Genomic DNA, 24411 nt, shown 5'->3' with positions numbered 1-24411 from the left:
ATTTTAAGGCACGTGGACTTCAACTCCCAGAATTCCACAGCCAGCATTGCTGGCTTTGGAATTCTGGGAGTTGAAGTCCACGTGCCTTAAAATTGTCAAGGTTGAGAAACACTGCTCTAGGGCAGAGGTAGGCAACCTTGGCCCTTTAATAACTCGTGGACTTCAACTCCTAGAATTCCTGAGCCAACATGGGGGAACTATGGCCCCTTCATGACTTGTGGACTTCAACTCCCAGAATTCCTGAGCCAGCATGACTCAGCTTGGAAACCCCTCCATTTCTCCTCAGCATGGCTGGCTCAGGAATTCTGGGAGTTGAAGTCCACGAGTCATAAAAGAGCCAAGGTTGCCTACCCCTGCTCTAGAGTCTCCTGGCATTGCAAAGGAAATCCACCAGGGGGCACCCACTGCCAAGAGAAGGAAACACCAGGCGCTTCCCCATTGGGCCTCTAGAGGGCGAAGGTCACGGTCGGCTTTCCAGAGGCGGTTGCGAAGTGAGTGACATCACAAACGCCTGCCGCTCTAGGAAGCTGCACTCGCTTGCCTTTAACCCTTGGAGCTCCGCAAGAGGCGAAGAGGCTGCGGGAGCGTCTCGCGGGGGAAGAGTTCCAGACATGCCCCAGGTGAGGGTGGGGGCTCTTCCCGTGCAAAGAAGCGGGGGAGGGGGAGACCCGGGCCCCGGCCCTCCTCCGGGTCCAATCCCGGATCCCATGTTCCCAAGCCGCGCTCTCCATGCAGGGGGGGAAGTGGAGCTCCAGAGCAGCAGCAGAAGAAGAACCGGGGATCCCGGGAAGGCGGCGGGGATTGGGGGGGTGGGGGGCTTCCCGCTCCGTGTCCTGGGAAGAACCCGATTTGGGAGAGGCCCATCAGGAGAGGAGAGAAGCTGGGCGAAGCAAGATTGTGTGAGCCTGCCTGCGTGTCAGAGGGAGACTCGGCGGCCCAAAGGCCACCCAGAAGAAGGAAGGCATCCTCAGCCAAGGTCATTTCCTGGCATTTCATTGGATGGGAACAGAGCTTTCCGGGTTTGTTCACTTTTGAGGGGTTTGGCAGGTTGTGTGAACCTTGCTTGGAGGTAAATACAGATTTAGGTTTTTAAAAGAAAGTCCTTTCTTGTAAGGAAAAATAGCGCACCACGCTCACACAAACATACACACACGTATATGAACAAAACAGGAGCTCTCTGCTTAATGCCTGCAAGCCTATTCCTGTTTAGGAAAATACTTTCTTCCACTGTTGCTCAATGGTTAAATTCTCCACTTTCTAATTCTAGGAAATTATTTTCTTTTCCATCTCAGATACAGAAGCTGGAAGCCATTTGACCCTTTTGGTGTGTAAAATCATCTCTTGGTGGGGGGAGCTGATGCGACCATTCCGGTGGCTATAGGATCGGTCCTATAATTGAAAAGGCATTTGGAGATCCGCAACAACCGTTGGACAAATTTAGAGTTATGTTAGAGGACACAGACAGAATGGAGACGCAACTTTTAGCAAGTGAAAGAACTAGAAAAGGCTCTTCTGTTCAGTCTGGGAGCTGTGGGGAGATTTGGGCAAGAACTGGGAAGAAGATCCTCCAGGAGGAAACCATCATCTCTTCAAAAATTCAACCCTGGAACTTGAGGAGCCTCCAATACCAGGAAGCTGAGGGTCCCCGAGGACTTTGTGGCCGACTCCACGACTTTTGTCGGCGATGGTTGAAACCAGAAAACCACACCAAAGAGCAGATACTGGACCTGGTTGTTCTGGAGCAGCTCTTGGCCCTTCTGCCCCCAGAGATGGAGAGCTGGGTACAGGAATGTGGAGCAGAAACAAGCTGCCAAGCGGTGGCCTTGGCGGAAGGCTTCCTCCTGAGCCAGGCAGAGGAGCAGAAGGAGCAGGTCAAGTTGCAGGTGAGAGACCTTTGTCTCCGGACTCCAGAAGGGAATCAAGAATGGGTTTGAATTGTTCACCCCTCCCTCCCAGACTTCTCTAGCTTTCAGACTACTTGGAGGCATTTTACTAATTCTTTTTTTTAATCCTTTTTTATTTTATTCAAAAAAATATAAAATACAAATCACCAATTTTTTTGAAAAAAAAAAGACCTTAAAAAGAAAAAAATGCATTAAAAGACTAACACACATACACATATTGTCCTCCCTAGTTGAATGCTGATTAATATATTACAACAATATTGATATTTATATTTTTATTAACTCTTGTAGGACAGTGATGGCGAACCTATTAGAGACCGAGTGCCCAAACTGCAACCCAAAACCCACTTATGCATCGTCAGGTGCCTGGTGGGTGTGGTTGCGGTGGTAACAGCAGACAGGGTGGGACTAAAAAGTTCAATCAATTCCAACTTTGCAAGATCTTTTCCCGCAAGAAGTTGAAATTGACTGATTGAACCTTTTTTTGTGTGTATATGGAGGCAGAGGCCTAAAGTGAAAAGATTTTATAAAAGCCAGCTGAAGGCCTAGGACTGGGGCGACGGCGCACGTGCCCACAGAGAGGGCTCTGAGTGCCGCCTCTGGCACCTGTGCCATGGGTTCGCCACCACTGTTGTAGGACATTGTTCCATTCATTTCTCCCTCAGCCTGACTGATGGATATTGGAGCTTTGATATTATGTTCAAAGGACAAGAATCTACTTCATGTTGTTTGATGTCAGTTAATTCTTTTTTTCTCCTTCCTCCTATTTGAAGTCCATTGCTGTGGAGATTGGAGATCCTGAGGGATCATCAAATCCCCATCAGGAGCTGCTTTTCAGGAGGAACCCTGAGGAAGATCCAAATCAGGATACCTCAAAAGGTAATGGTCTCCCACTCCGCAGAGAGATCCCTGCTATCTTATCTTCTTTTTGTCTTCTCTTCTGTAGAATACCTACTACTATTTTATTAATTGTGCATTTCAATATTCTGTCTTCCTCACAGAGAAACATAAAATGAAATTTTCTGATTTTTCTGGTGGAGCTGAAACAGTGGTTGAACCTCCAACTGAAGTAAGTGCAGGAAAATTATTTATGAAATTTGTATTCTCCCTTTCCTTTGGGAAGTCACATTGGTGTACATAGCATTATCTCTTTCCATTATTCCCTTTTCTTTTGGCTTGGATGTTTTCTTGTTCTTGAGCATGGAAAGGAGAATAGAAGATTCAAGTTGACACCATAAGCCTTTTGCTGAAATGCTAGAAAGAATTCACCTCCCCCCCCCCATTTCCTTCTGGAAAAACAGAAAGGATTGGAGTCAGTGATAGATGGTGTTTCCAAGGCCCATTTGCAAGTCTCTTGGATCCTCAGAATCTTTGATGAGGGATGGATGGGTGGGTGGATTATTAGAGTGATTGATTGATTGATTGATCAATCGATAAATAGATGATAGATAGATTATATATAGAGGGGGGGTGAGGGGGAGGGGGGAGAGAGAACAGAACAGAACAAGAGTTGGAAGGACCTTGGAGTCCAACCCTCTGCTTAGGCAGGAAACCTTATACCATTTCAGACAAATGGGGGTCCAATCTCTTTAAAAACTTTAAAACTTCCAGTGTTTCCAGTATTCACAATTTCTGGAGGCAGGTTGTTCCACTGGTTAATTGTTCTAACTGTCAGGAAATTTCTTCTTAGTTCTAGGTTGCTTCTGAGACAGACAGACAGACAGACAGACAGCAAGTGGCATTACTTTCATTGTGTGCCAGAATCAATTAAGTTGATAAAACCTGCCAAATATATTTCTTCAGTCACTGCCTTTTGGCTCTGTCCTCTTTCCCAACACTACTTGAGAATCCTACCAAGCACAAACATTTAACCTAGTGCATATCTTTGCTGTGGGAATTTGTGAACAGTGGGACAGATCCTGTATATTCTCCTTGGCCTATTCTGTTTTTTTTCCTTATTCAGGAGCCTCTTGTATCCTTTGAGGAGGTAGCTGTGTATTTCTCCAAGGAGGAGTGGTCTCAGTTGGATCCTGACCAAAAAGCGCTCCATTCTGAAGTCATGCTGGAAAATCATAGTAACGTGGCCTCTCTGGGTAAGGGGTTTACTTCTCCCGAATAGAGTGTTCAGAAAGACATTCTGTAGTTAGATGCCAGCAGCTACCTCTTTATTTTTCTAGTTTTATTAAAAATATCAGAATAAAAACAATGCAAATACTGAAGCAGAAATAAAGAAGATAAAGTAATAAGTGAATAAGAAAAAAAATCAAGGAAGAAAGGAAAAAAAGAAAAAAACATGAAAAAGTAATAAAGTGGCTTCCAATCTTCTTAATAGTGGTTATAAATGCAATTATAGCCTTTGTCTCTTAAGGTTACATCATCATGTCCTTTCCAAAATTTATTCTTTGTAATCTTCAAACTGATTTTTTTTTTCTTTTTTCAGCAAAAAGTCCAGTAGGGGTTTTCAGTCACTAATAAATGTAGATATTGTCCTTTCTCAGATCAAAGAATTTGATTTAGCCATCCCTGTTAATTCTGTCATCTTCACCAACCCTTCCCCCATTGTAGTTTTTTCAGAGTCCTTCCATCTTTATGAATATAATAGTGTTGCTCCAGTTATCATAGTTAACACTCTTTATTAGTACTAACATAAAATGTTCTAATTTCAGTTCGATATTGATCTTTAAAATTCTTTACATCACTGTATTTCAATCCAAAATTTTCTAGCTTTCCGGATTATTATATAATGTACACTTCACTCCTTTCAACCCCATATTTTCCCATTTTTACATTTATATGTTATGACAAAACTTCTTTGCCCATTTTATCGTACATTTTTAACCTGTTTACAGGTTTTAGTAATTATATGTTCATCCTTTCTTCACAATTATAATTCAAATTCTCTCATGTTGTTGAATTCCATGTATGCTTTTATCTACCTTGAATTTTTCTGATAACAATATGAAAACAAATGACAACTCTATCCTTCTGCCGTTAATTGCTCTCTTGATTTCATTTTGTATTCTCCTTGTTCATGTTCTAATGGCTCTCAACATATTATCCATTAATCTTTGCTTCTCTTCTGTAATGTGTTTCTTGTGCCAAGAGCCATCAAAGTTTTTCGGACAGAGTCTAGTTTTGCATCTGTTCCATATTCTCAATATGGCATTTCTAACACTGTGTTTTTTGAAATCTAGATGAATCCTAACTTTATCATAACACAAATATCCATGACATCCAAACCTCAGGTCATGCACTTCTAATTCTAAAATTATCTTATGTCTCAGCAACTCCCAATCTTTCACCCAAACCAAACAGCAAGCTGCAAAGTATAGTTTCAGATTGGGTAGACCAATTCTCCTGTTTCGTCTGCATCTTGGAGAATTTGATATTCAATATGTAGTTTTTCCCTTCCCATACAAACCTGGACCTGTTGTTCTGCCATTACTGAAATGCTACATCGCTTTTCAAAAAAGGCATTGCTTGAAACACAAGTGTCATTCTAAGCCACAAATTCATTTTTGTCACAGGAATATTCTCAACAAGGACAATTTTAATTTCTCCTATCTTCACTTATGCTTTATTTCTTTCCAAGTCTTAACGCAATTATTTTGAAATAACATAGAGTTCCTATTGGTTATAGTAACAGTCAAATATTTTAGTTTGTTCTCAATCTTAATCCCAGTTTTTCCCATCAATTCTATTTGATTTTCTGTTTCATATTTTTGGTTAATATCTTCTTTTCATTGTTAAAGGTAAATCACTAAAATACAAGTTTTTTAATTTAATTAATTTTAATTAAATTTTAATTATTTTTAATTTAATAGTAGAAGGAAGGTAGTTTGGGTGGGAAGAAAAAGACTTGTTTCAAAACTGATTTAGTTCTTACAGATCTCTGCTGAAATTGACCCATCCAATAATTATTAGATTTTTTTCCTAATACCTCCTCAGATGTGCACTGTGATTCTTTCTTAACTCAAAGCTGACTCTGGGTGAAATTTAAATATGTATGGATAATTATAAACAAATATATAATATATTGGGATCTGCCAAAATAACATTAGGAAATTCATAAGACTTCTACAGTTTAATCTTTTCCCCTAACGTAGCATTTTCATTTCTCTTTTCCTTTGAAGGCAATAATGGGCAAGAGAATAAAGATACCCAGGAACCATTTCAAGTATTCAATGCTGGAGATGAAACACAGAAGTCTCAAGTTGAAATGGAAATACAAATTCATGAAAGAAACCAGAAAAATGATTGGAATCTGGAAAGCTTGTTTTCCATTGATGCTCAGATGCAAGACTTTCTTGTTCAGCCAGAAAAAATAAAGAAAAAATATACTGGGAAAAATGTAAACCTGTTGAAAGACAAGTTAGGTGTAAACGAACACTATTCAACAGAAACTGAAGCAGAAGATTATATATCCAGAGACAATTGGACTTTCACCCTTCATCATGAAAATGGATCCCTTACATCTTGTGAAAAGAACCATACAGAAGAGAAGCGATATAAATGCTTAGAATGTGGAAAGAGCTTCAGAAGAAGCAGTCAAGTTGCTTCCCATAACTGGATCCACACTGGGGAAAAGCCATATAAGTGCATGGAATGTGGAAAAAGTTTCAGTGAGAGCCGTTCACTTACATCTCATAAATGGATCCATACAGGGGAGAAGCCATATAAATGCAGACAGTGTGGAAAGGGCTTTGGTGAAAATGCATCCCTTGTGAAACATAAAAGGATTCACACAGGCGAGAAGCCATATAAATGTACGGAGTGTGGAAAGAGCTTTATTCAGAGCAGTCATCTGTCTTCCCATAAAAGGATCCACACAGGGGAGAAGCCATACAAATGCAGAGAGTGTGGAAAGGGCTTTACAAATAGCAGTCATCTTACTTCTCATAAAAGGATCCACACAGGAGAGAAGCCATACGAATGCAGAGAGTGCGGAAAGAACTTTACAAATAGCAGTCAACTTATTTCCCACAACTGGATCCACACAGGGGAGAAGCCATATAAATGTTTGGAGTGTGGAAAGAGCTTTACTAATAGAAGTCAACATACTTCTCATAAAAAGATCCACACAGGAGAAAAGCCATATAAATGTGTGAAGTGTGGAAAATCTTTTACTAATAGCAGTCAACTAACTTCCCATAACTGGATCCACACAGGGGAGAAGCCATATAAGTGTCTTGAATGTGGAAAAGGCTTCTGTCGAAGGAGTTCCTTTACTTCTCATAAAAGGATCCACACAGGGGAGAAGCCATATACGTGCAGAGAGTGTGGAAAGGGCTTTACTAATAGCAGTCATCTTACTTCCCATAAAAGGATCCATACAGGGGAGAAGCCGTATAAATGTATGGAGTGTGGAAAGAGCTTCTGTGAAAATGGGTCTCTTATGAGACACAAAAGGATCCATACAGGAGAAAAGCCGTATAAATGCATAGAGTGTGGAAAGGGTTTCTGTGAAAATGGGTCTCTTATGAGACATAAAAGGATCCACACAGGAGAGAAGCCATATAAATGCATAGAGTGTGGAAAGGGTTTCTGTGAAAATGGGTCCCTTATGAGACATAGAAGGATCCACACAGGGGAAAAACCATATAAATGTGTGGAATGTGAAAAGGGATTCAGCCAACAGAGTAAACTTATTTCCCATAAAAGAATCCACACAGGGGAGAAGCCATATAAATGCTTGGAGTGTGGAAAGATTTTTATTCAGAGCAGTCACCTTGCTTCTCATAAAAGGATCCACACAGGAGAGAAACCATATAAATGCAGAGAATGTGGAAAGAGTTTTATTCATAGTGGTTCTCTTACATTCCATAAAAGGATCCATTTGGGGGAAAAGCCGTATAAATGTGGGGAATGTGGAAAAGGCTTCTGTGAAAATGCATCCCTTATGAAACATAAAAGGATCCACACAGGGGAGAAGCCATTTAAATGTGTGGAGTGTGGAAAGGGCTTCTGTGAAAATGGGTCCCTATTGAGACATAAAAGGATTCACACAGGGGAGAAACCATATAAATGCAGAGATTGTGGAAAGAGCTTCCGTCACAGTGGTTCCCTTACTTTCCATAAAAGGATCCATACTGGGGAGAAACCATATAAATGTTCTGAATGTGGAAAGAGCTTCAGGCGGAGCAATGACTTAATTTGCCATACACAGATCCATTTGAATGAGAAAATTCAGATTTAGTGTTAAATCTATGGACATTCCTCTACTTATGAACTTTTGAGTTACAAATTTTTAGTGGTACAAACAAACCTGCAGTTCCAACCTAAAAGGTGCCGGATGGCTGGAGAAGGTGAGAAAGGGGTGATAGTAACCTTCAAAAATTATCTGTCTTTGCCACATGTTCAGATGACCATGTGCCAGTTTTGGATATCCTATGAAATATACAAGGCCACACTTGGAATACTGCATTGAGTTTTGGTCACTATGATATAAAAAAAGATGTCAAGACTCTAGAAAGAGCACAGAGAAGAGCAACAAAGATGATTAGGGGACTGGAGGCTAAAACATAAGTAACGGTTGATGGAATTGGGTATGTCCAATTTAATGAAGAGAAGGACGAGGGATGACATGATAGCAGTCTTCCAATATCTCGGGCTGCTACAAAGAAGAGGGAGTCAAGCTATTCTCCAAAGCACCTGAAGGCACAACAAGAAGCAATGGATGGAAAGAGAGAGAAGCAACCTGGAACTAAGGGAAAAATTTCCTAAAAGAACAATTAACTAGTGGAACAACCTGCTTCCAGAAGCAATGAATACTCCCAACACTGGAAGTTTTTAAGAAAAGACTGGACAGCCATTTGTCTGAAATGATATAGTGTTTCCTGCCTGAGCAGGGGGTCGAACTAGATTACCTCCAAGGTCCCTTCTAACTTTATATTATTATTATCAAGTATATTGATGCAGCCTGGCATCTGGTCACTTCTGAGAATATGAATAGGATGTGGAAACGTCTGTGCCCTCAGTTTGTTCATGACTTTGAAAGGTTTGAATGGGGGACGGAGTCACAGCAACTTAATTGCCTTCAATAAGGAGCTTCATCGTGACCTGGAGGTCTTTAAGAAATTGCTAGCTACACAAATGGAGTATCTATTCAGCAACAAACTCATGGAATTGCAAAACCAGTGAAAACGAGAAAGTGATCAAACCACTGGAGATCCCAGACTAAGTTGATGGCAGAGGAATTCAGCTTGATCAAGAAAGCACTGTCATGGTTTTTGTGATGCAGGTCTTTTGAGCATTTCACCAAGGTGTCTGTAGCTATCCAGTGGTGCAGTGTAGTACTACAGTGTCTATGGGGGAAAAAAAAGATCAAGGCGTCAAAAGTTCACTGGACCATTACTTTAAGAAGATGGATAAATGTGCCATTTTGACTCTGACAGAGGATCTTATATCGTTGTAAGGTTTTACCATAATCTACTGCTTAGGTAAGGGAAGAACTGGACTGTAAATGTTTTTTATGTTTGTTTGGACTTATAAAAAAACAGACTTAAGAACAGCTTCTCGGAACATAATCTGTTCATAAATAGAGAAATATCTATGCATTTTCTATTGACATATACTAAACTAGGAAAGAAAGATATTTTTGAGTCTGATCTTCAAAAGTGGCAGCCACAGAAAGATGAATTTATGAATGAAAATAAAAAGAATGGGCACATGCTGTTTTAATTATGAATACGGGTCGTCTTCAACTTATGACCGCAATTGAGCCCAAAATTTTGTTGCTAAGTGAGACACCTAAGTGAATTTTACCCCATTGTATGACCTTTCTTGCCATATTTGTTAAGTGAATTGCTGCGGTTGTTAAGTTACAAACACCGTTGTTAGGTGAATCTGCCTTCCTATTGACTTTTGTCAGGAGGTTGCAAAAGGATGATCCTAGGATACTGCAACTGTCATAAATATGAGTCAGTTGCCAAGCATCTGAATTTTGATCACATGACCAGGGGGATGCTGCAATGGTGGTAAGTGTGAAAAATGGTCAGAAGGCATTGTCATCTGAAGGTTGTGAGGAAAACAAATTTTTATGAGTGGGACTTGTTAGTAAATGAAACATAGAAAGCCCGTTCTCTATAAGTCCTATTGGCATTTATATGGCAGCATAACTCATGTTTTTCATTAAGACAATTATTATTTATTGAAGAAAGTACAGTAGAGCGAAGACTTGAGGTTTGTTAATTATGAATATTTATGCTTAAATCATCTGTTACTTATGCATATGCATGACTCTATCATTTTCTCATCCCTTCTGAAATTTTCTAAATATAGTGCATCCTTTTGCCTGCAGGTATGCCACTATTTTCCAGAAGGAATTCCTCCAATGTGCACTATTATCAGTAATTACTGCAATGATTCTTGATTATTTGCTTTGGGTCCTGTGTATCAATTCCACATCAGTAACTGAATTATTTTTTTTCTTAAATTCATGTTTATTGCAGGTTCTAGTTAGAGGTCACTTCCAAGAAAATGGCCACTTTAAGTATCTTAGATTGAGAGCCATGCAATTTTATGAAAGATGTTGCCTTTATTGTGTTTTTACATGTGAATTTCCTTGTTCCTTAACAAGGCTCACTACAGTATTTACTGTTAATTATTTGCTCTTCCCACTTGATCCTGGTTCTAAGAAGGATACGAACAGGCAGTCATTTAACAGGTGCTGCCTCCCCAGGCAATAGAAGGAGCTGCATCTCCCTGATGCAGCTGTTCAAAACAAAGCTTTACTATGTTTATTCCATTATAGTAGACAAGCAGATAGAAATTCAACTGACCCTTCCCATAATTTAAACTTTCCTTCTTTTGCCTAGTCATTTTATAATTGTTTTCCCCTTCCTCAATACATTCAGTTTATCAAACGACTGTATACTTCTTTGTTCTAACAAGTTGGCAAAGGTACAGGAGAAGGTTTCTGTGGTCTGTAGGGATATTACAATCCAAAGGGAACTCAAGTTCCATCAAAATATACAGAGAAATGGAATGTGATAAGATAGTCCTTGATTTATGACTGTCATTGAGCCTGGAATGATGGTTGTACATCATTACATTTTAGTCATGTCATCATATGCCCAAACTCTTGTGGGGTGGTTGTTTTTTTGGGGGGGGGCACTTGTCATTAAGCAAAGAGTAATCATTAAATGAATCCATTTTAGCAGCCAACTGGTAGAAACTAGCAAAAACATCAAAAATCACAATTATGTGACCATGGAATGCTACAAAAGGCCATAAGGTGAGCTGATTGCCAAGTGCCCAGAATGTGGTCGCATGATTTTGGGGAGGCAGCCATTGTAACTGGATTGTGGTAGCTTCTGGGGTTCCAAAGTTCACTAAACAACCAGTCCTAAGTCTAGGATTACCTGTATTGAACTGCCTATTGAATAATGGTGATACTAAATTAAAAGTGACAACTAAGACTTGTGCTTTAACTTTCTTTCCTTCCTTCCTTGTGAAAATGAGATTTTGATTTTTGCTAAGAGAGAGATTCCAAAGCAAAAATGAGGTTCTGTGGAGATAAAGACATGAACTGGCCTCACAGTGATGTAACTGGGCCAATAATTAACAAGAGCAGATTCCCCAATCAGTTGAAGGAGTTCTGTCTGATTAATATATACCTGGTGTGTCTCAATAAGACAAAACTTGATCATTATTCCTTTCTCTATAGCAGGAATTTGCAGGCAGAGATTCATTCAATCCTCTATCCCATTCAATCCTCTATCATGTTGCAACGTATTACAACTTTTCCCCCATTGCTGGAGTTGGGGTGTGCACGGTTTTGGCATGATGCATCTGGCTCGTGGGGTGGCAGTTTGACACCCCTGCTCTATCCCCTTTGTAGATTCATTTTCTTCCTCTGCTTATTCTTGTTACCATCTGCTTTTCCAGCCTCATTTGTTGATGGTGATATTATCCATTCAGTTGTTGGTGTTTCTATGGGCCAGGTCTCTCCATATCTTCCAATCTTGCACTTTTTTTTGGAGTTGTTTTATACTCTGGGTGATGTCAGTATTGATGTTCAGCCACTGTCGTCTTTGGTGGCCTGGTTTTCTTACTGTTAACTCTTCCAAACATAATTGCTTTCTCCAGTGAAATCCCCCAAATGTTATTGGCAAAATAAGTGGGGGAAGGAGCAAGGGGCTGAGTGGGAGTGTAGGGAAGAATCAAGGTGGATGCATGGGAAATGTGGTGTAGGTGTGTAGGGATACGCAAGAAATGTTCTGTTCAGGGAGTGGAAGGGTGCACAAATGGCACCACACTGAGGGGAGGGTATGCTGGTTGGCCTGCTCATGATTTGCCTGTGACTCACAACTTCCTGCAGGATTCTCCACTGACTTTGGTTGTGGGAACCCGGCACAAAGTTGCCACACTTTAGGACCATTAGATTCAGTTAACAATGGCAACCAGGACTGCCAGAACTGCTGTTGCTAAAAGATGCAGTAATGTCTAGAGACCACATAAAGATGGAAATTTTGGTCCTAATTGCTGTTGCAAATGGAGGACTGCCTGTAATAGATATAGTTCGTAATACCTATGTTATTATTTCAGATAACTCTTATTGGTCTTTTACTGATTAACATGAAGAGATACGTATTTAGAGATGGACTTATTGGGAATAAGGTGAGGTATGGAATGAAGAAGTTTAGCTGAATTTTAAAAGTGATAAGTCATTAATATTGATTATACATGCTGGAGACTAAAAGAAAAAAAATTGTTTTTGTATTTTATTCTGCAGTTTTATTTTTAACATACTTCTGTACAATATACTTTGTATAATATAATCTTCAATAAAATTACTGGAAAAAAGCTAATAATAAAGCCTAAAATTCTGTATAACAGAAACACACAAGGACTTGACAGTTCAGTGCCATGGCAATCCTAATACCAATTTAGAAAAAGTAGGATTATCTTCTACAAAACACTGCTGAATACTATTTCCTGGCTCTTCCTTCCCGCCCTCTAAGCAGGGATGTAACCTTCTCCAGAAACATTCTTAGAAATAGAATGGTGAAGATGGCTTTAAAGTTGAAAAAAAAGTTATATTGAGAAAATTTCCTGAACTGGGGGGGGCTCCTCCTTGCTGTGCCCCATTTAAATGCTCTCTTTCTCTGCATGAATGCCTGCATTGCACACAGAATTCAAATAAGAGAGTTGGAAGGGACCTTGTAGGTCATCTAATCCAACACACACCGCCCAAGCAGGAGACCCTACATTTCTGACAGATGGCAGTCCAGTCTCTTCTTGAAAACTTCCACTGATGAAACTCTAACGTCTGAAGGCAATCTGTTCCATGGATTGTTTTGTCAAAAACTTTCTCATTATTTCTAGGTTGAATCTTTCCTTGATCAGTTTCCATCCATTATTCCTTGTCCGACCTTCAAGTGCTTTGAAAAATAGGTTAATCCCTTCCTCTGTGACAGCCCCTCAAATATGGAAAACTGCTACCATGTCTTCCCTGGTCCTTCTCTTCACTAGACTAGCAATGCCAGTTCCTGCAACTGTTCTTCGTATGTTTTAGCCTCCAGTCCCCTGATCATCTTTGTTGCTCTTCTCTGCACACTGCACGGTATCCACCTGGGTGAAGAAAAGGGAAGATGCTTCCAGTTGCCTTAAATTCTATAATGATCTTAAGTTTCCAACTCATATTTCCCTATGAGGTAAATCCCATACTCAAAAGTAAAATAGATTTTTGTTCTTTTTTCCTCCTTTTTCACTACTTGACCTCCTTCATTTTGAATTCCCACCTCTTCTCCAGTCACAGACCAGACGCCATTTGCCCTCTCTTCATTTCTCCAAGGAGCCTCTTTGTGAGGTAAAACTTATGGAACATTGACCAGTTCCAGATTTTCCCTCATTCTGGAACTGATTTTCTTTCGATATTTGTTTTCCTTCAGCGTTATTTCCTTTGTCACAAGCTGCCACTCGGTCTTTCCAATTATTCTTAGGCACACAGAGCCGTGAATTTGACAAGAACAGCTGTATATATTGAAGAAATAAAAACCGTCAGAAACTTTAATTTTCCTGATCGGAAATTTTTCCTCCCTCATGAGACGCCGCAACCTTTTTCAGACAGGCAACCATTGAGAAGTCTCTTTTTTCCCACTCCCATGCCCATCATCCCTGCCCTCTCCCTTCCCCTCAGACGCTCTCCCCCTTCTCGCCCTTTCGGGGAATCCTGGCACTTTGTCCAGAATCCGACAGGCGGCGCCCTTTGCCAAAGGAAGGGAAAACCGGGTGTTTCCCCATTGGGTAAGCAAATTTAAACGGCCTTCCCATTGGTCCACTGGAGGGCAAACGTGACAGCTGGCCTGGCAGAGAAGGCGTGGCATTATAAACGCTTGCCGCTCTAGGACGCCGCACTCGCTCTCCTCAATCCCTTGAGCTCCACGGAAGGCGAAGAGGTTGCGAGACAGTCTCGCGGAGGAAGAGATTCACACGTGTCTTAGGTGGGTGGACTATTCCCATGCAGAGGGAGGCGGAAGAGGGGGATACCTGGCCCGATCCCAGGTCCCATGTTCCCCAGCTGCCCCTTCCGTGCAGGGGGGGAAGCAGAGCTCCAGAGCAGCAATAGCTGCAGAAGAACAGGTGATCCCGGGAAGACGGCTGGGATCCGGGAGTTCCTTCCCGTCCCGTGTCCCGGGAAGAAGAGGGGGGAGGGGAGGGTCCGCCTGGCGGAGGCCCAACAGGAGAGGAGAGAGGCCGGGCGAGGAGGAGGCAACATTGTGTGAAGTGAACCTGCCTGCCTCTCAGAGGGAGACTCGGATCTCTAAAGACCACTCTGAGAAGGGGAAAAGGGGCATCTTCAGACCAGAATCATTTCCTCAGTTCATGTGAACTGAGTTTCCATGGTTTGTTCACGTGTTTGGTAGGTTGTATGAATACTCCTCCGAGGTAAATGTAGATTTAGGTTATGAAAATGGAAGCCCTTCCATATACGAAAAAAAATAGTGTACCATACTCACACAAATACACACGTACATGCATAAAAACAGGATCTATCTGCTCAACGCCACTGCAATCCCATTCCAGTTTAGAAAAATCCTTCCACGGAGATGACTGTTGTTCAATGGTTAAAGTCTCCACTTTCTTATTCTTGGAGTTTATTTACTTATTTTCTTTTCCATCTCAGATACAGAAACTGGAAGCCATTTGAACTTCTTGGCATGTAAAATTATCCCTTGAGAAAAGAGCGCTCATTGGCCGCCTATAGTTATTCCAATGGCTGTAGAAACAGTCCTATGAATGAAAAGGCATTTGCAGATCTACAAGATTCCTTAGGCACTTTTGGAGTTGTGTTACAGGACAGAGAAAGAATGGAGACACAACCTTTAGGAAGTGAGAGAACTGGAAAAGGTCTTTCAGCTCCTCAGCCTGGGTTCTGTGAGATCTGGGCAAGAACTGGGCAGAAGATCTTGGAGGAGGAAGCCATAATCTGTTCAGGATTTCAGCCCTGGATCTTCAGGAGCCTTCAATACCAGGAGGCTGAGGGTCCCCGAGGACTTTGCAGCCGACTCCACGACTTTTGTAGGCAATGGCTGAGACCAGAAAGACACACTAAAGCGCAGATGCTGGACCTGGTGGTTCTGGAGCAGCTGCTGGTCCTTCTTTCCCCAGAGGTGGAGAACTGGGTGCGAGAGTGTGGAGCAGAAACCAGTTCCCAGGCTGTGGCCCTGGCTGAAGGCTTCCTCTTGAGCCAGGTGGAAGAGCAGAAGGAGCAGGCTGAGTTGCAGGTGAGAGACCATCATCTTGGGAGTGAATAAATAATGGTTTGATTTCTCTTTCCCTCCCAGACGTCTCTTGCACTCATAAAATGTGGATATATCACACTAATTTGTGTAGGACATTGTTCCATTATCCATTGTAGTAGATAAATTACCAATAAAGAAGAATATTTGTAGCTCAGGGTTGAAATGAGGAGTCATTTGTGCTTCCTGAGCTTGCTTGTTTTCTTGCTGTTGTTTCATTACACAAACTAGGTATCAATTGGGATAGCAGTTCCTTTCTTTACTGCCTCCTTGTTGACGTTGGGGACTTTGAAGTTGTGTTCAGAGAACAATAATCCATGGTGTGGGATGTCCGTTAATTCTGCTTCTTTACTCTTGCCTCCTATTTCAAGTCCTTTGCGGTGGAGATCAGAGATCATGAGGGAAGAAGAAATCCATCAAATCCTTCTCAGGAGGTGCTTTTCAGGAGGATCCCTAAGGAAAATCCAAGTCAGGATATCTCAGGAGGTAATCCAAGGTCTTCCTGTTACCCAGAGACATTCCAGCTGTCTCATCTTCTTTATGTCTTCTATCATATAGAACAGTGGTTCTCAACCTTTTTAATGCTGCGACCCCCAACCGGTCGTAAGTCGAGGACTACTCAACTAGTCGTAAGTCGAGGACTACTCAACTGGTGCAGCACCATTTGCAGAATGGGACTTTTGGCGGGCTCAGCAGGGCAGAGACAGCCTGGACAATTCCTATTGGCTTTTGAAAGCCAATAGAATTAGACTCTATTCAAGAAAGTCTATTCTATTGGCTTTCAAAAGCCAGTAGAATAAAAGGGAGTAGCACAGCTAAGGAAAAGGGGGGAAAAAATGGCAGACTGCGTTGTTTGGCGACCCCCGTGAAATGGTCGTTCGACCCCAAATGGGGTCCCGACCCACAGGTTGAGAACCACTGATATATAAGATCTCATCCTATTCCTTTAGTTACGTATTTTAAAATTCTGTATCCCTTACAGGGAAGAGTCAAATGAAGTTGTCTGCTTTTTATGATGGAGATGAAACAGTGGTTGAACCTCCAAATCAAGTAAGAGGGGAAAATTATTTTTTTAGATTTATATTTTCCCTTTTCTTCAGGAAGTGAAACTGATGTACAAAGCATTTTCTCCTTACAGTTGTTCCTCTTGTTTGGGCTGGATTATTTTTGTTTTCCTGATCAAGTGGAAAGGGGAATAGAAGATTCAAGTTGCTATCAGTCAGCTTAGTTTTCTTTGAAGTTGTTTGTTTGGATCTGGTGGTTTGTAATTTCTATTCTTAGATTATTACTAGGAAATATTTTTCAAGGCTAGCTGTTAAATATCGTTTTTCTAATTACTCTTTCTATTATTAAAATTTATAATAATTTAATATATAACTTTATTATAGCCGTACACTTATTGAATAGATTCCTTCTTTTTGTACTTTAGTTTGATTGCCGAAAAATAAGTACTTTAAAATTTTTAAAAGCCTTTTTTATCACAAGTGAAAACAAAAATAAGTGCATCAAACTGAAAAATAAAGCAGACTATTAAAATCTATAAAGGTGGCCAGGTGGAATAGTCTTTTAAATAAATATTGTCCTACAAGAGCACATTATCAAAACACCTTTGGCTTGCAGAGTAATTTCTAATCCTCCGATTTGTGCCTGGATTTGAAGGCCAAACAATCCAGCTTTGCACAGCCTGAAAATTATCCTTCCCGCAAAATTTTCCCCACTATCTTATCTCCCATTCAGCCGTGATGGCTTAGACTAGTAGTAATGGTTTCCTTATAATAAATGAGGAGAAGAATATAGAATTGTGTGGCTCTAAATATTGAAGAAACCCTACTTAAAAGCCTGGCTGATTTTTCCCAGCACTTTCATGAAGGTGTTGAGCATGGACAGGATTGTTCTTTCTGAAGACACCATAAGCCTTTTTCTGAAATGCAAGAAAGTATCTTGCTAAAATAGCAGTTTGAAAGCACGCAAATGCAAGAAGATAAATAGGTACCACTTTAGTGGGAAGGTTGCAGTGTTCTATGTGCTTTGGCATATAGTCACACTGGCCACATGACTATCTCTTTATGAATTTGCTGGTCTCCAGTGTTGCGGTATGTGTTAACAAAATGCCAAAGAATAAAGACATCAGCAGTTATCTTAGAAGAGAATTTGTTGCTGCCCATCAATCTGGGAAGGGTTTAAGGCTATTTCCAAACAATTTAAAATCTACAGTGAGGGAGGTTATTCACCAATAGAAAACTTTCAAGACATTTGCGAATTTTCCCAGTGGACATCCCAGCAAATTCACCCCAAGGTCAGATCGTGCAGTGCTCAGAGAAATTTGGGCTTGTTTCGTAGCCTCACAGTCAATGAATTGCCTATGAACTCCTCTGTATACCAAAGTATTCTAGAGTCAAATGGGAGGCCATCTGTTTGACAGCTAAAGCTTGGTTGACATTGGGTCATGCAACAGGACAACGATCCCAAGTCCACCAGCAAATCTACAACAGAGTGGCTGAAAAAGAATCAAGGTGTTGTAATGGCCCAGTTAAAGTCCAGACTTCAACCCAATTGCAATGCTGTGGCAGAACCTCAAAAGAGCTGTGCAGAAACAGATGCCCATAAACCTCAATGAACTGTTAACAATGTGGTAAAGAAGAGTGGGCCGAAATTCCTCCACCGTGGAGTGAGAGACTGATAAAGTCATACAGAAAATGATTACCTCCAGTTATTGCTGCTAAAGATGGTTCTACATGCTATTGAATCATAGAGTGTGCTTTTTCCCCCCACACGTGGCTTCTCCATTTTGGCTTTCCTTTTGTAAAATAAATGATGGCATGGTGTAATATGCCATGTGATATTCATCTGAGATTGTATTTAACTACTTTTAAGAACTGCTTAGGACCAGATGATTTTTATTATGTCCTGATAGGTAAAAGCACAGAACAAAAAGAGAGTGTATTTTCTTTTTCACATTAAAATGATAGATAGATAGATAGATAGATAGATAGATAGATAGATAGATAGATAGACAGACAGACAGACAGACAGACATAGATAGATAGATAGATAGATAGATAGATAGATAGATAGATAGATAGATAGATAGATAGATAGAGTGGGTAGGTAGGGAGAGAGAGAGAGAGAGAGAGAGAGAGAGAGATAAGGAAACTAGGCAATAGATTGGCATTAAAAATCCTGCAGAATCTATATTATGTTGATAAAATCTTTGTTACCTTTGCTTTAGGAGTTTCTACAAAATAGGGCAGGTCTTGTAAATCCTCCTGGGTCTTTTTTGTTCTTTTTGTCTTTGTTCAGGAGGGTCTGGTGTCCTATGAAGAGGTGGCTGTGTATTTCTCCGAGGAGGAGTGGTCTCAGCTGGACGCTCACCAAAAGGTTCTGCATTGGGAAGTCATGCTGGAAAATCAAAGGAATGTGGCCTCTCTGTGTATGGGTTTGCTATTCTCCTATCATAGAGTTTAAGAATACATTTTGTAGTCCCATCAATTATTTTTTATTAAAACTCTCCAACCGTATATTATCTCTTGTGAGGGAGAAGTAAGAAGATCTGGTCATTGGCTTCTTGTTTAGATGAATTCTGTATCATTTCTCATCTGGTGATTTATTTTCATTTCTATTTCAGCATGTCAGTAAGAAACTAACCCTTGGATTTAGGTGATGTTCCACTCCATCACTTGACAAATGGGCAGCAAATGAACCTATAAATAAAAATCACACCTATATTATGGAGGATTATCATTTCTTTAGGCTCTTGGTATCTAGAGAGATTCTCAGTCATCCCGGTCATGGTTGTCCCAAAGGTACTTTTTCAAGAGGCAACTGGACTTTCTTTGTTTTTCCTTGAAGATCTTTCACTTCTCATCCAAGAAGCTTCTTCAGTTCTGACTGAATGGTGGGGAATGAAAGGATTTATATTCCTTGCAGTCATCTGGTCGTTAGCACTCTGTCTGAGAGTTGTTGAGGCCCCTTGGAAGTTTATCTGGGCCCCCAGGGTCTCCTGAATGGTGCAAGTGGGTGTTCTTTTGGAACTGTCGAAAGGACTGTGTTGTAAATAGGAGATAGATGATGTTTAGGCTCTTGTGTTAATGACTTTTCTCCCTTTTCCAATCTACCCTGAGCCTTTGGATTAAGGGCAAAATGGGCCAGTTTTCTATTGCAAATATGTTTTTTAGGGTTAACTGAAGAACTGTTTTTTTCCTTGCAACCATATGATTTTGCTAAGAGAAAAATTAATAGTTTTTACAAGTCCCTGCTGAAATTGGCTCCCCTCAATAAATGTTAGGTTTTCTAATACTTGCTTGGATATTTCCCTTGAGTCTTGCTTCATTCAAAGGTACCGTATATTCCGGCGTATAAGGCGACTGGGCGTATAAGACGACCCCCAACTTTTGAGAAGATTTTCAGGGTTTAGAAAGTCGTCTTATATGCCAGAAAATACAGTACAATATTGAATTTCTGTTTATAGATGAGCACAATAGGAGCTCCATTCCTTTGCTGCTAGAAAGCTTTGTCCTGTTAGTGCTTATTTCTGTAAAAAAAAAAATAAGGCTGGCCACTAGGGGGCAAATTGGTTTTAAATTCAGAGAACAGCTACGCGTATATTCCAGCGTATAAGATGACTCCCGACTTTTGAGAAGATTTTCGGGGTTTAGAAAGTCGTCTTATACGCCGGAAAATACGGGGTAACTCACTTTGATAATTGCAGATAATTAGAAAATAAAATGAAAATAAAATAAGAGGTTGGGGGAGCTTTATCAGTAGAGGTTTAACAATAAAAGATTGGACACCCATTTATCTGGAATGGTTTAAGATTCCTGCCACAGGATCAGAAGATTTCCAAGGTCCCTTCTAACCCTATTCTATATTCTGTGTGACTTCCTATAATTTGATATTTTTCTCTACTTTCATGGCCATTTCTCTTTTCCTTTGAAGGTAATAATGGGGAGGAGAATAACGATTCTGGGGAACCATTCCCAATGGTGAGCTCTGGAGACGGCACACAGAAGCCTGCAGTGCAAGTGCAACTAGAAAGCCATGAGAAAAAACAACTAAAAAATTGGAATCAGGAAAGCTTATCTTCGATTGAAGCTCTGATGAAAGACTTTCTTGCCCAACAAAGGAAAATGAAGAAAAAATATTTTGAGAAACATATACGACAATTCAAAAATGAATTAGATGTAAATGAACACTGTCCAATCCAAACCAAAGGAGAAGATCAGGTGTATAGGGACAATGGAAAAAAATTCAATTGGACTTGGAGTTTTTGTCATAAAAATAGACCAGGTACATCTCAAAAAAATATTCATACAGGAGAGAAGCCATATAAATGCATGGACTGTGGGAAAAGCTTCTGTGAAAATGGGTCTCTTACTATCCATAAAAGGATCCACACAGGAGAGAAGCCATATAAATGTTTGGAGTGTGGGAAGAGTTTCAGAAGAAGCAGCCAATTTACTTCCCATAAGTGGATCCATACAGGGGAAAAGCCATATAAATGCAGTGTGTGTGGAAAGGGCTTCTGTGAAAATGCATCCCTTCTGAAACATGAAAGGATCCACACAGGGGAAAAGCCATATAAATGCAGAGAGTGTGGAAAGACCTTCATTCAGAGCAGTCATCTTACTTCCCATAAAAGGATCCACACAGGGGAGAAGCCATATAAATGTAGAGAGTGTGGAATGAGTTTCAGTAGGTGTGGTTCCCTTACTTTCCATAAAAGGATCCACACAGGGGAGAAACCATATAAATGCATGGAGTGTGGAAAGAACTTTACTAAAAAGAGTGTACTTATTTCCCATAAAAGGATTCATACAGGAGAGAAGCCATATAAATGTGTGGAGTGTGGAAAGGCCTTCAGTCAACAGGGTAATCTAACTTCTCATGAAAGGATGCACAGTGGAGAGAGGCCTTACAAATGTCGAGAGTGTGGAAAGAGCTTCTCTGAAAATGCATCGCTTACGAAGCACAAAAGGACCCACACGGGGGAAAAACCATATAATTGTTTTGAGTGTGGAAAAGGCTTTGGTACTAGTAGTAATCTTAATTCCCATAAAAGAATCCATGCAGGGGAGAAGCCATATAAATGCATGGAGTGTGGAAAGAGCTTCACTAATAGCAGCCAACTTACTTCCCATAATTGGATCCACACAGGAGAGAAACCATATAAATGTGTGAAGTGTGGAAAGGCCTTCAGTCAACAGGGTAATCTTACCTCCCATGAAAGGATGCATAGTGGGGAGAGACCTTATAAATGCCCAGAGTGTGGAAAGAGCTTTTCTGAAAATGCATCCCTTACAAAACATATAAGGATCCACACTGGGGAAAAACCATATAACTGCTTGGAGTGCGGAAAGGGTTTTAGTACTAGTAGTAATCTTAATTCCCATAAAAGAATCCATGCAGGGGAGAAGCCATATAAATGCATGGAATGTGGAAAGACTTTTACTCAAAGCAGTAATCTTACTTCCCATAAAAGAATCCACACAGGTGATAAACCATATAAATGCATGGAGTGTGGAAAGGGCTTCTGTGAAAATGCACCTCTTATGAAACATAAAAGGATCCATACAGAAGGGAAGCCATATAAATGCATGGAGTGTGAAAAGGGTTTCTGTCAAAAGTCATCTCTTATGAGACATAAAAGGATCCACACGGAGGACAAGCAATATAAATGTGAAGAGTGTGGAAAGAGTTTCAAGACAACAAATGACCTAATTTCCCATACACAGGTCCATTTGGGTGAGAATCTATGTAAATTTTTGATTTGATTAAATCTGCATTTCCAATTTGTGTATGCTGAACTAATGAAGCTACGGTTTTAAGTCTGACCCTCACAGCTGATGGTACCAGGGAGATGAATTAACCAATGGGAAAAAAAGCATGGGTATGTCTGTTTTAATTATGTTAACTTTTAAATAATTATGCTTAATTGAGTGTACCCAACCCTCTTTATGCTCGTCTTTGATTGTAGGAAAGAGTTGAGTTTATAATTATGAACAGTGGATTTTTTAAAGTACTGCCATTTGAAAGTGGCTGTTGCTATTGCACATCAATAAAATATTTTTTTAAAGTTTACATTTATCCTAGTTTCCAGTTGATTATAGTTCTTGATAGGTTTATAATAGGTGCTGCTTCCTCAGGCAGCAGAAGGAACTGCATTTCTTTGATACATCTCTTCAAGACAAAGCTCGATTAGTCTTTCTTCCACTACAGCAGATACGCAGGTAAAAATTCAACTGATCCACAGACACTTCCCATGGTTTAAACTTTCCTTCTTTTTCATAATTTTACAATTCTTTCCTTTTTTGTTTTTCTTTTACTCCCAAGTTAGGGGTACTCAAGAGGATGAGAATGAAAACAACTCCAGTGTGCTGACATTACAAGTGATCAAGCAAGAAGGGAGATCTTTGGAAATCTGTGGGGACCAAAATAAAACAGTATGAAATTAGTAAAAATTACTTCAGAAAAATGACTTCAATCCTTCCTGACGAAAGAATAATGGATGGAAACTGATCAACAAAAGATTCAACCTAGAAATAAGAATTTTTCTGACAGAACAGTCAACCAATGGAACAGATTGCCTATAGAACTTGTGGGAGCTTCATCCCTGGAAGCTTCCAAGAAGAAACTGGACTGCCATCTGTCAGAAATGGTGTAGGGTCTCTTGCTTGGGTGGAGGGTTGGATAGATCAGCGGACTCCAACCTTTTGGGCACCAGGGACGGGTTCCATGGAGAGAGATTTTTCCGCCAACCGGAGAGGGCATGGTTTCGTGTGCTGCCTGCATCCCGTGGATGGGGCTTCGCTTGTTTGCATGGCCCAGTTGCTGGCATGCTGCGGACTGGTGCCGGTCCACGCACCAGGGGTTGGGGACTTCTGGATAGATGACCTACAGAATCCCAACTGTTATTCTATTCTAAAATACAATAAACTGGTCCAACTTGCTTCTACTGTGAAGAACAGAGACCTGAGTCAGCCACTATGAATGCAGAAGCAAGGAACTTTTTTTGGTCAAAGGACTCTCATAATGTTAGACAATAATCAAATAGAAGTCAATGTAGTATGTGAAAAGAGTTTCAGGAAGAAAATTCCTCTTAAAAAAGGAGCCAGAATGATAAGCCCCTGAAATAGATGTGCAAAAGACTTTCTCAAGCATTGGTGTTCTTCCTTTCTATGGTGTGACAAAGGCTAATAAAAAGTCTACATTTGATGCTGTGGGTAAACAAGTGTTATCTTTCCCTTGGTTATCTTAAAAATTGACACAATATGTTTGAAAGTTTTGATTGGGAGGCATATTTTAGACTTTCAGAGGCTCCTGCTGGGTTGAAAAATGTTTATTCAAATATTGCTCATTAATGGTTCCAGATCAATACGAAGAACAAAGGAATAAAGATAATAAATAAATTAACTACATAAAAAATTAACTCCATTCTTTCAAAACTGCTTTTTAAACACTTCCCCTCCATTTAATTTTTCACTCATTGTCGTTGATCTCCCTCCCCACAGACATTGTGAGCTCCAAATGCAAATAAATCTTTTCAAACTAGTGGTATCTTCAAGTCTTGTGCCTGAAATCAAAGTTCTTTTGCTTTTTTATTTTTTTCTGTTTACTCATGATCTAAATATTTTCCCCTTGCCTTAAATTCTCTTATGCTTCCTTGTCACATTTCCTGAGGTCAATTCCCTACTCAACCCATGAATAAAACATTTCTTTTTTTCCCCTCAGTATTTGAGCTTTATATTCCCTTTCAATTTTTTCCT

At 40.3% G+C, this 24411-nt stretch overlaps 1 protein-coding gene across 7 annotated transcripts; it reads left to right on the top strand.

Annotated features, from left to right (window-relative positions):
- The first annotated feature begins 482 nt into the window (after window positions 1-482).
- LOC120301590 (zinc finger protein 91-like) lies at window positions 483-23860 on the top strand. 7 transcript variants are annotated; one of them, XM_039329032.1, is made up of 7 exons: window positions 483-620; window positions 1293-1883; window positions 2678-2783; window positions 2906-2973; window positions 3868-3997; window positions 6038-8075; window positions 20955-23860. In XM_039329032.1, exons 2-7 carry the CDS (start codon window positions 1446-1448, stop codon window positions 22417-22419), a joined length of 4245 nt encoding a protein of 1414 aa, XP_039184966.1. In that variant the 5' UTR covers window positions 483-620; window positions 1293-1445; the 3' UTR covers window positions 22420-23860. The 7 variants fall into 7 exon arrangements, 5 of the variants coding, with proteins under 5 accessions (XP_039184966.1, XP_039184961.1, XP_039184962.1 ...); XR_005554947.1 differs by lacking the exons at window positions 483-620; window positions 1293-1883; window positions 2678-2783; ... (1 more) ...; window positions 3868-3997; window positions 6038-8075 and adding exons at window positions 14227-14350; window positions 15034-15634; window positions 16021-16135; window positions 16632-16699; window positions 18950-19079 and having other exon boundaries at window positions 20585-22535; window positions 22979-23860; XR_005554946.1 differs by lacking the exons at window positions 483-620; window positions 1293-1883; window positions 2678-2783; ... (1 more) ...; window positions 3868-3997; window positions 6038-8075 and adding exons at window positions 14227-14350; window positions 15034-15634; window positions 16021-16135; window positions 16632-16699; window positions 18950-19079 and having other exon boundaries at window positions 20585-22875; window positions 22979-23860.
- The last annotated feature ends 551 nt before the right edge of the window (window positions 23861-24411 follow it).

Source organism: Crotalus tigris, unplaced genomic scaffold (genome assembly GCF_016545835.1).
Source record: "Crotalus tigris isolate CLP2741 ecotype Arizona unplaced genomic scaffold, ASM1654583v1 scf7180000024386.1433019, whole genome shotgun sequence".
In the NCBI taxonomy this organism is placed as follows: Eukaryota; Metazoa; Chordata; class Lepidosauria; order Squamata; family Viperidae; genus Crotalus; species Crotalus tigris.
The sequence above is the reverse complement of the archived record's forward strand: the minus strand, read 5'-3'. Positions and strand labels throughout refer to the sequence as shown.

Bases quoted from the DNA above. Each gene is read 5' to 3' on its own strand.
- LOC120301590 (XM_039329032.1), top strand. From the start codon at position 1,446: ATGTTAGAGGACACAGACAGAATGGAGACGCAACTTTTAGCAAGTGAA. The intron at 1,884-2,677 runs GTGAGAGACCTT...TCCTATTTGAAG, and splicing joins AGGAGCAGGTCAAGTTGCAG to TCCATTGCTGTGGAGATTGG. The intron at 8,076-20,954 runs TTTGAATGAGAA...TCAAAAAAATAT, and splicing joins ATTTGCCATACACAGATCCA to TCATACAGGAGAGAAGCCAT.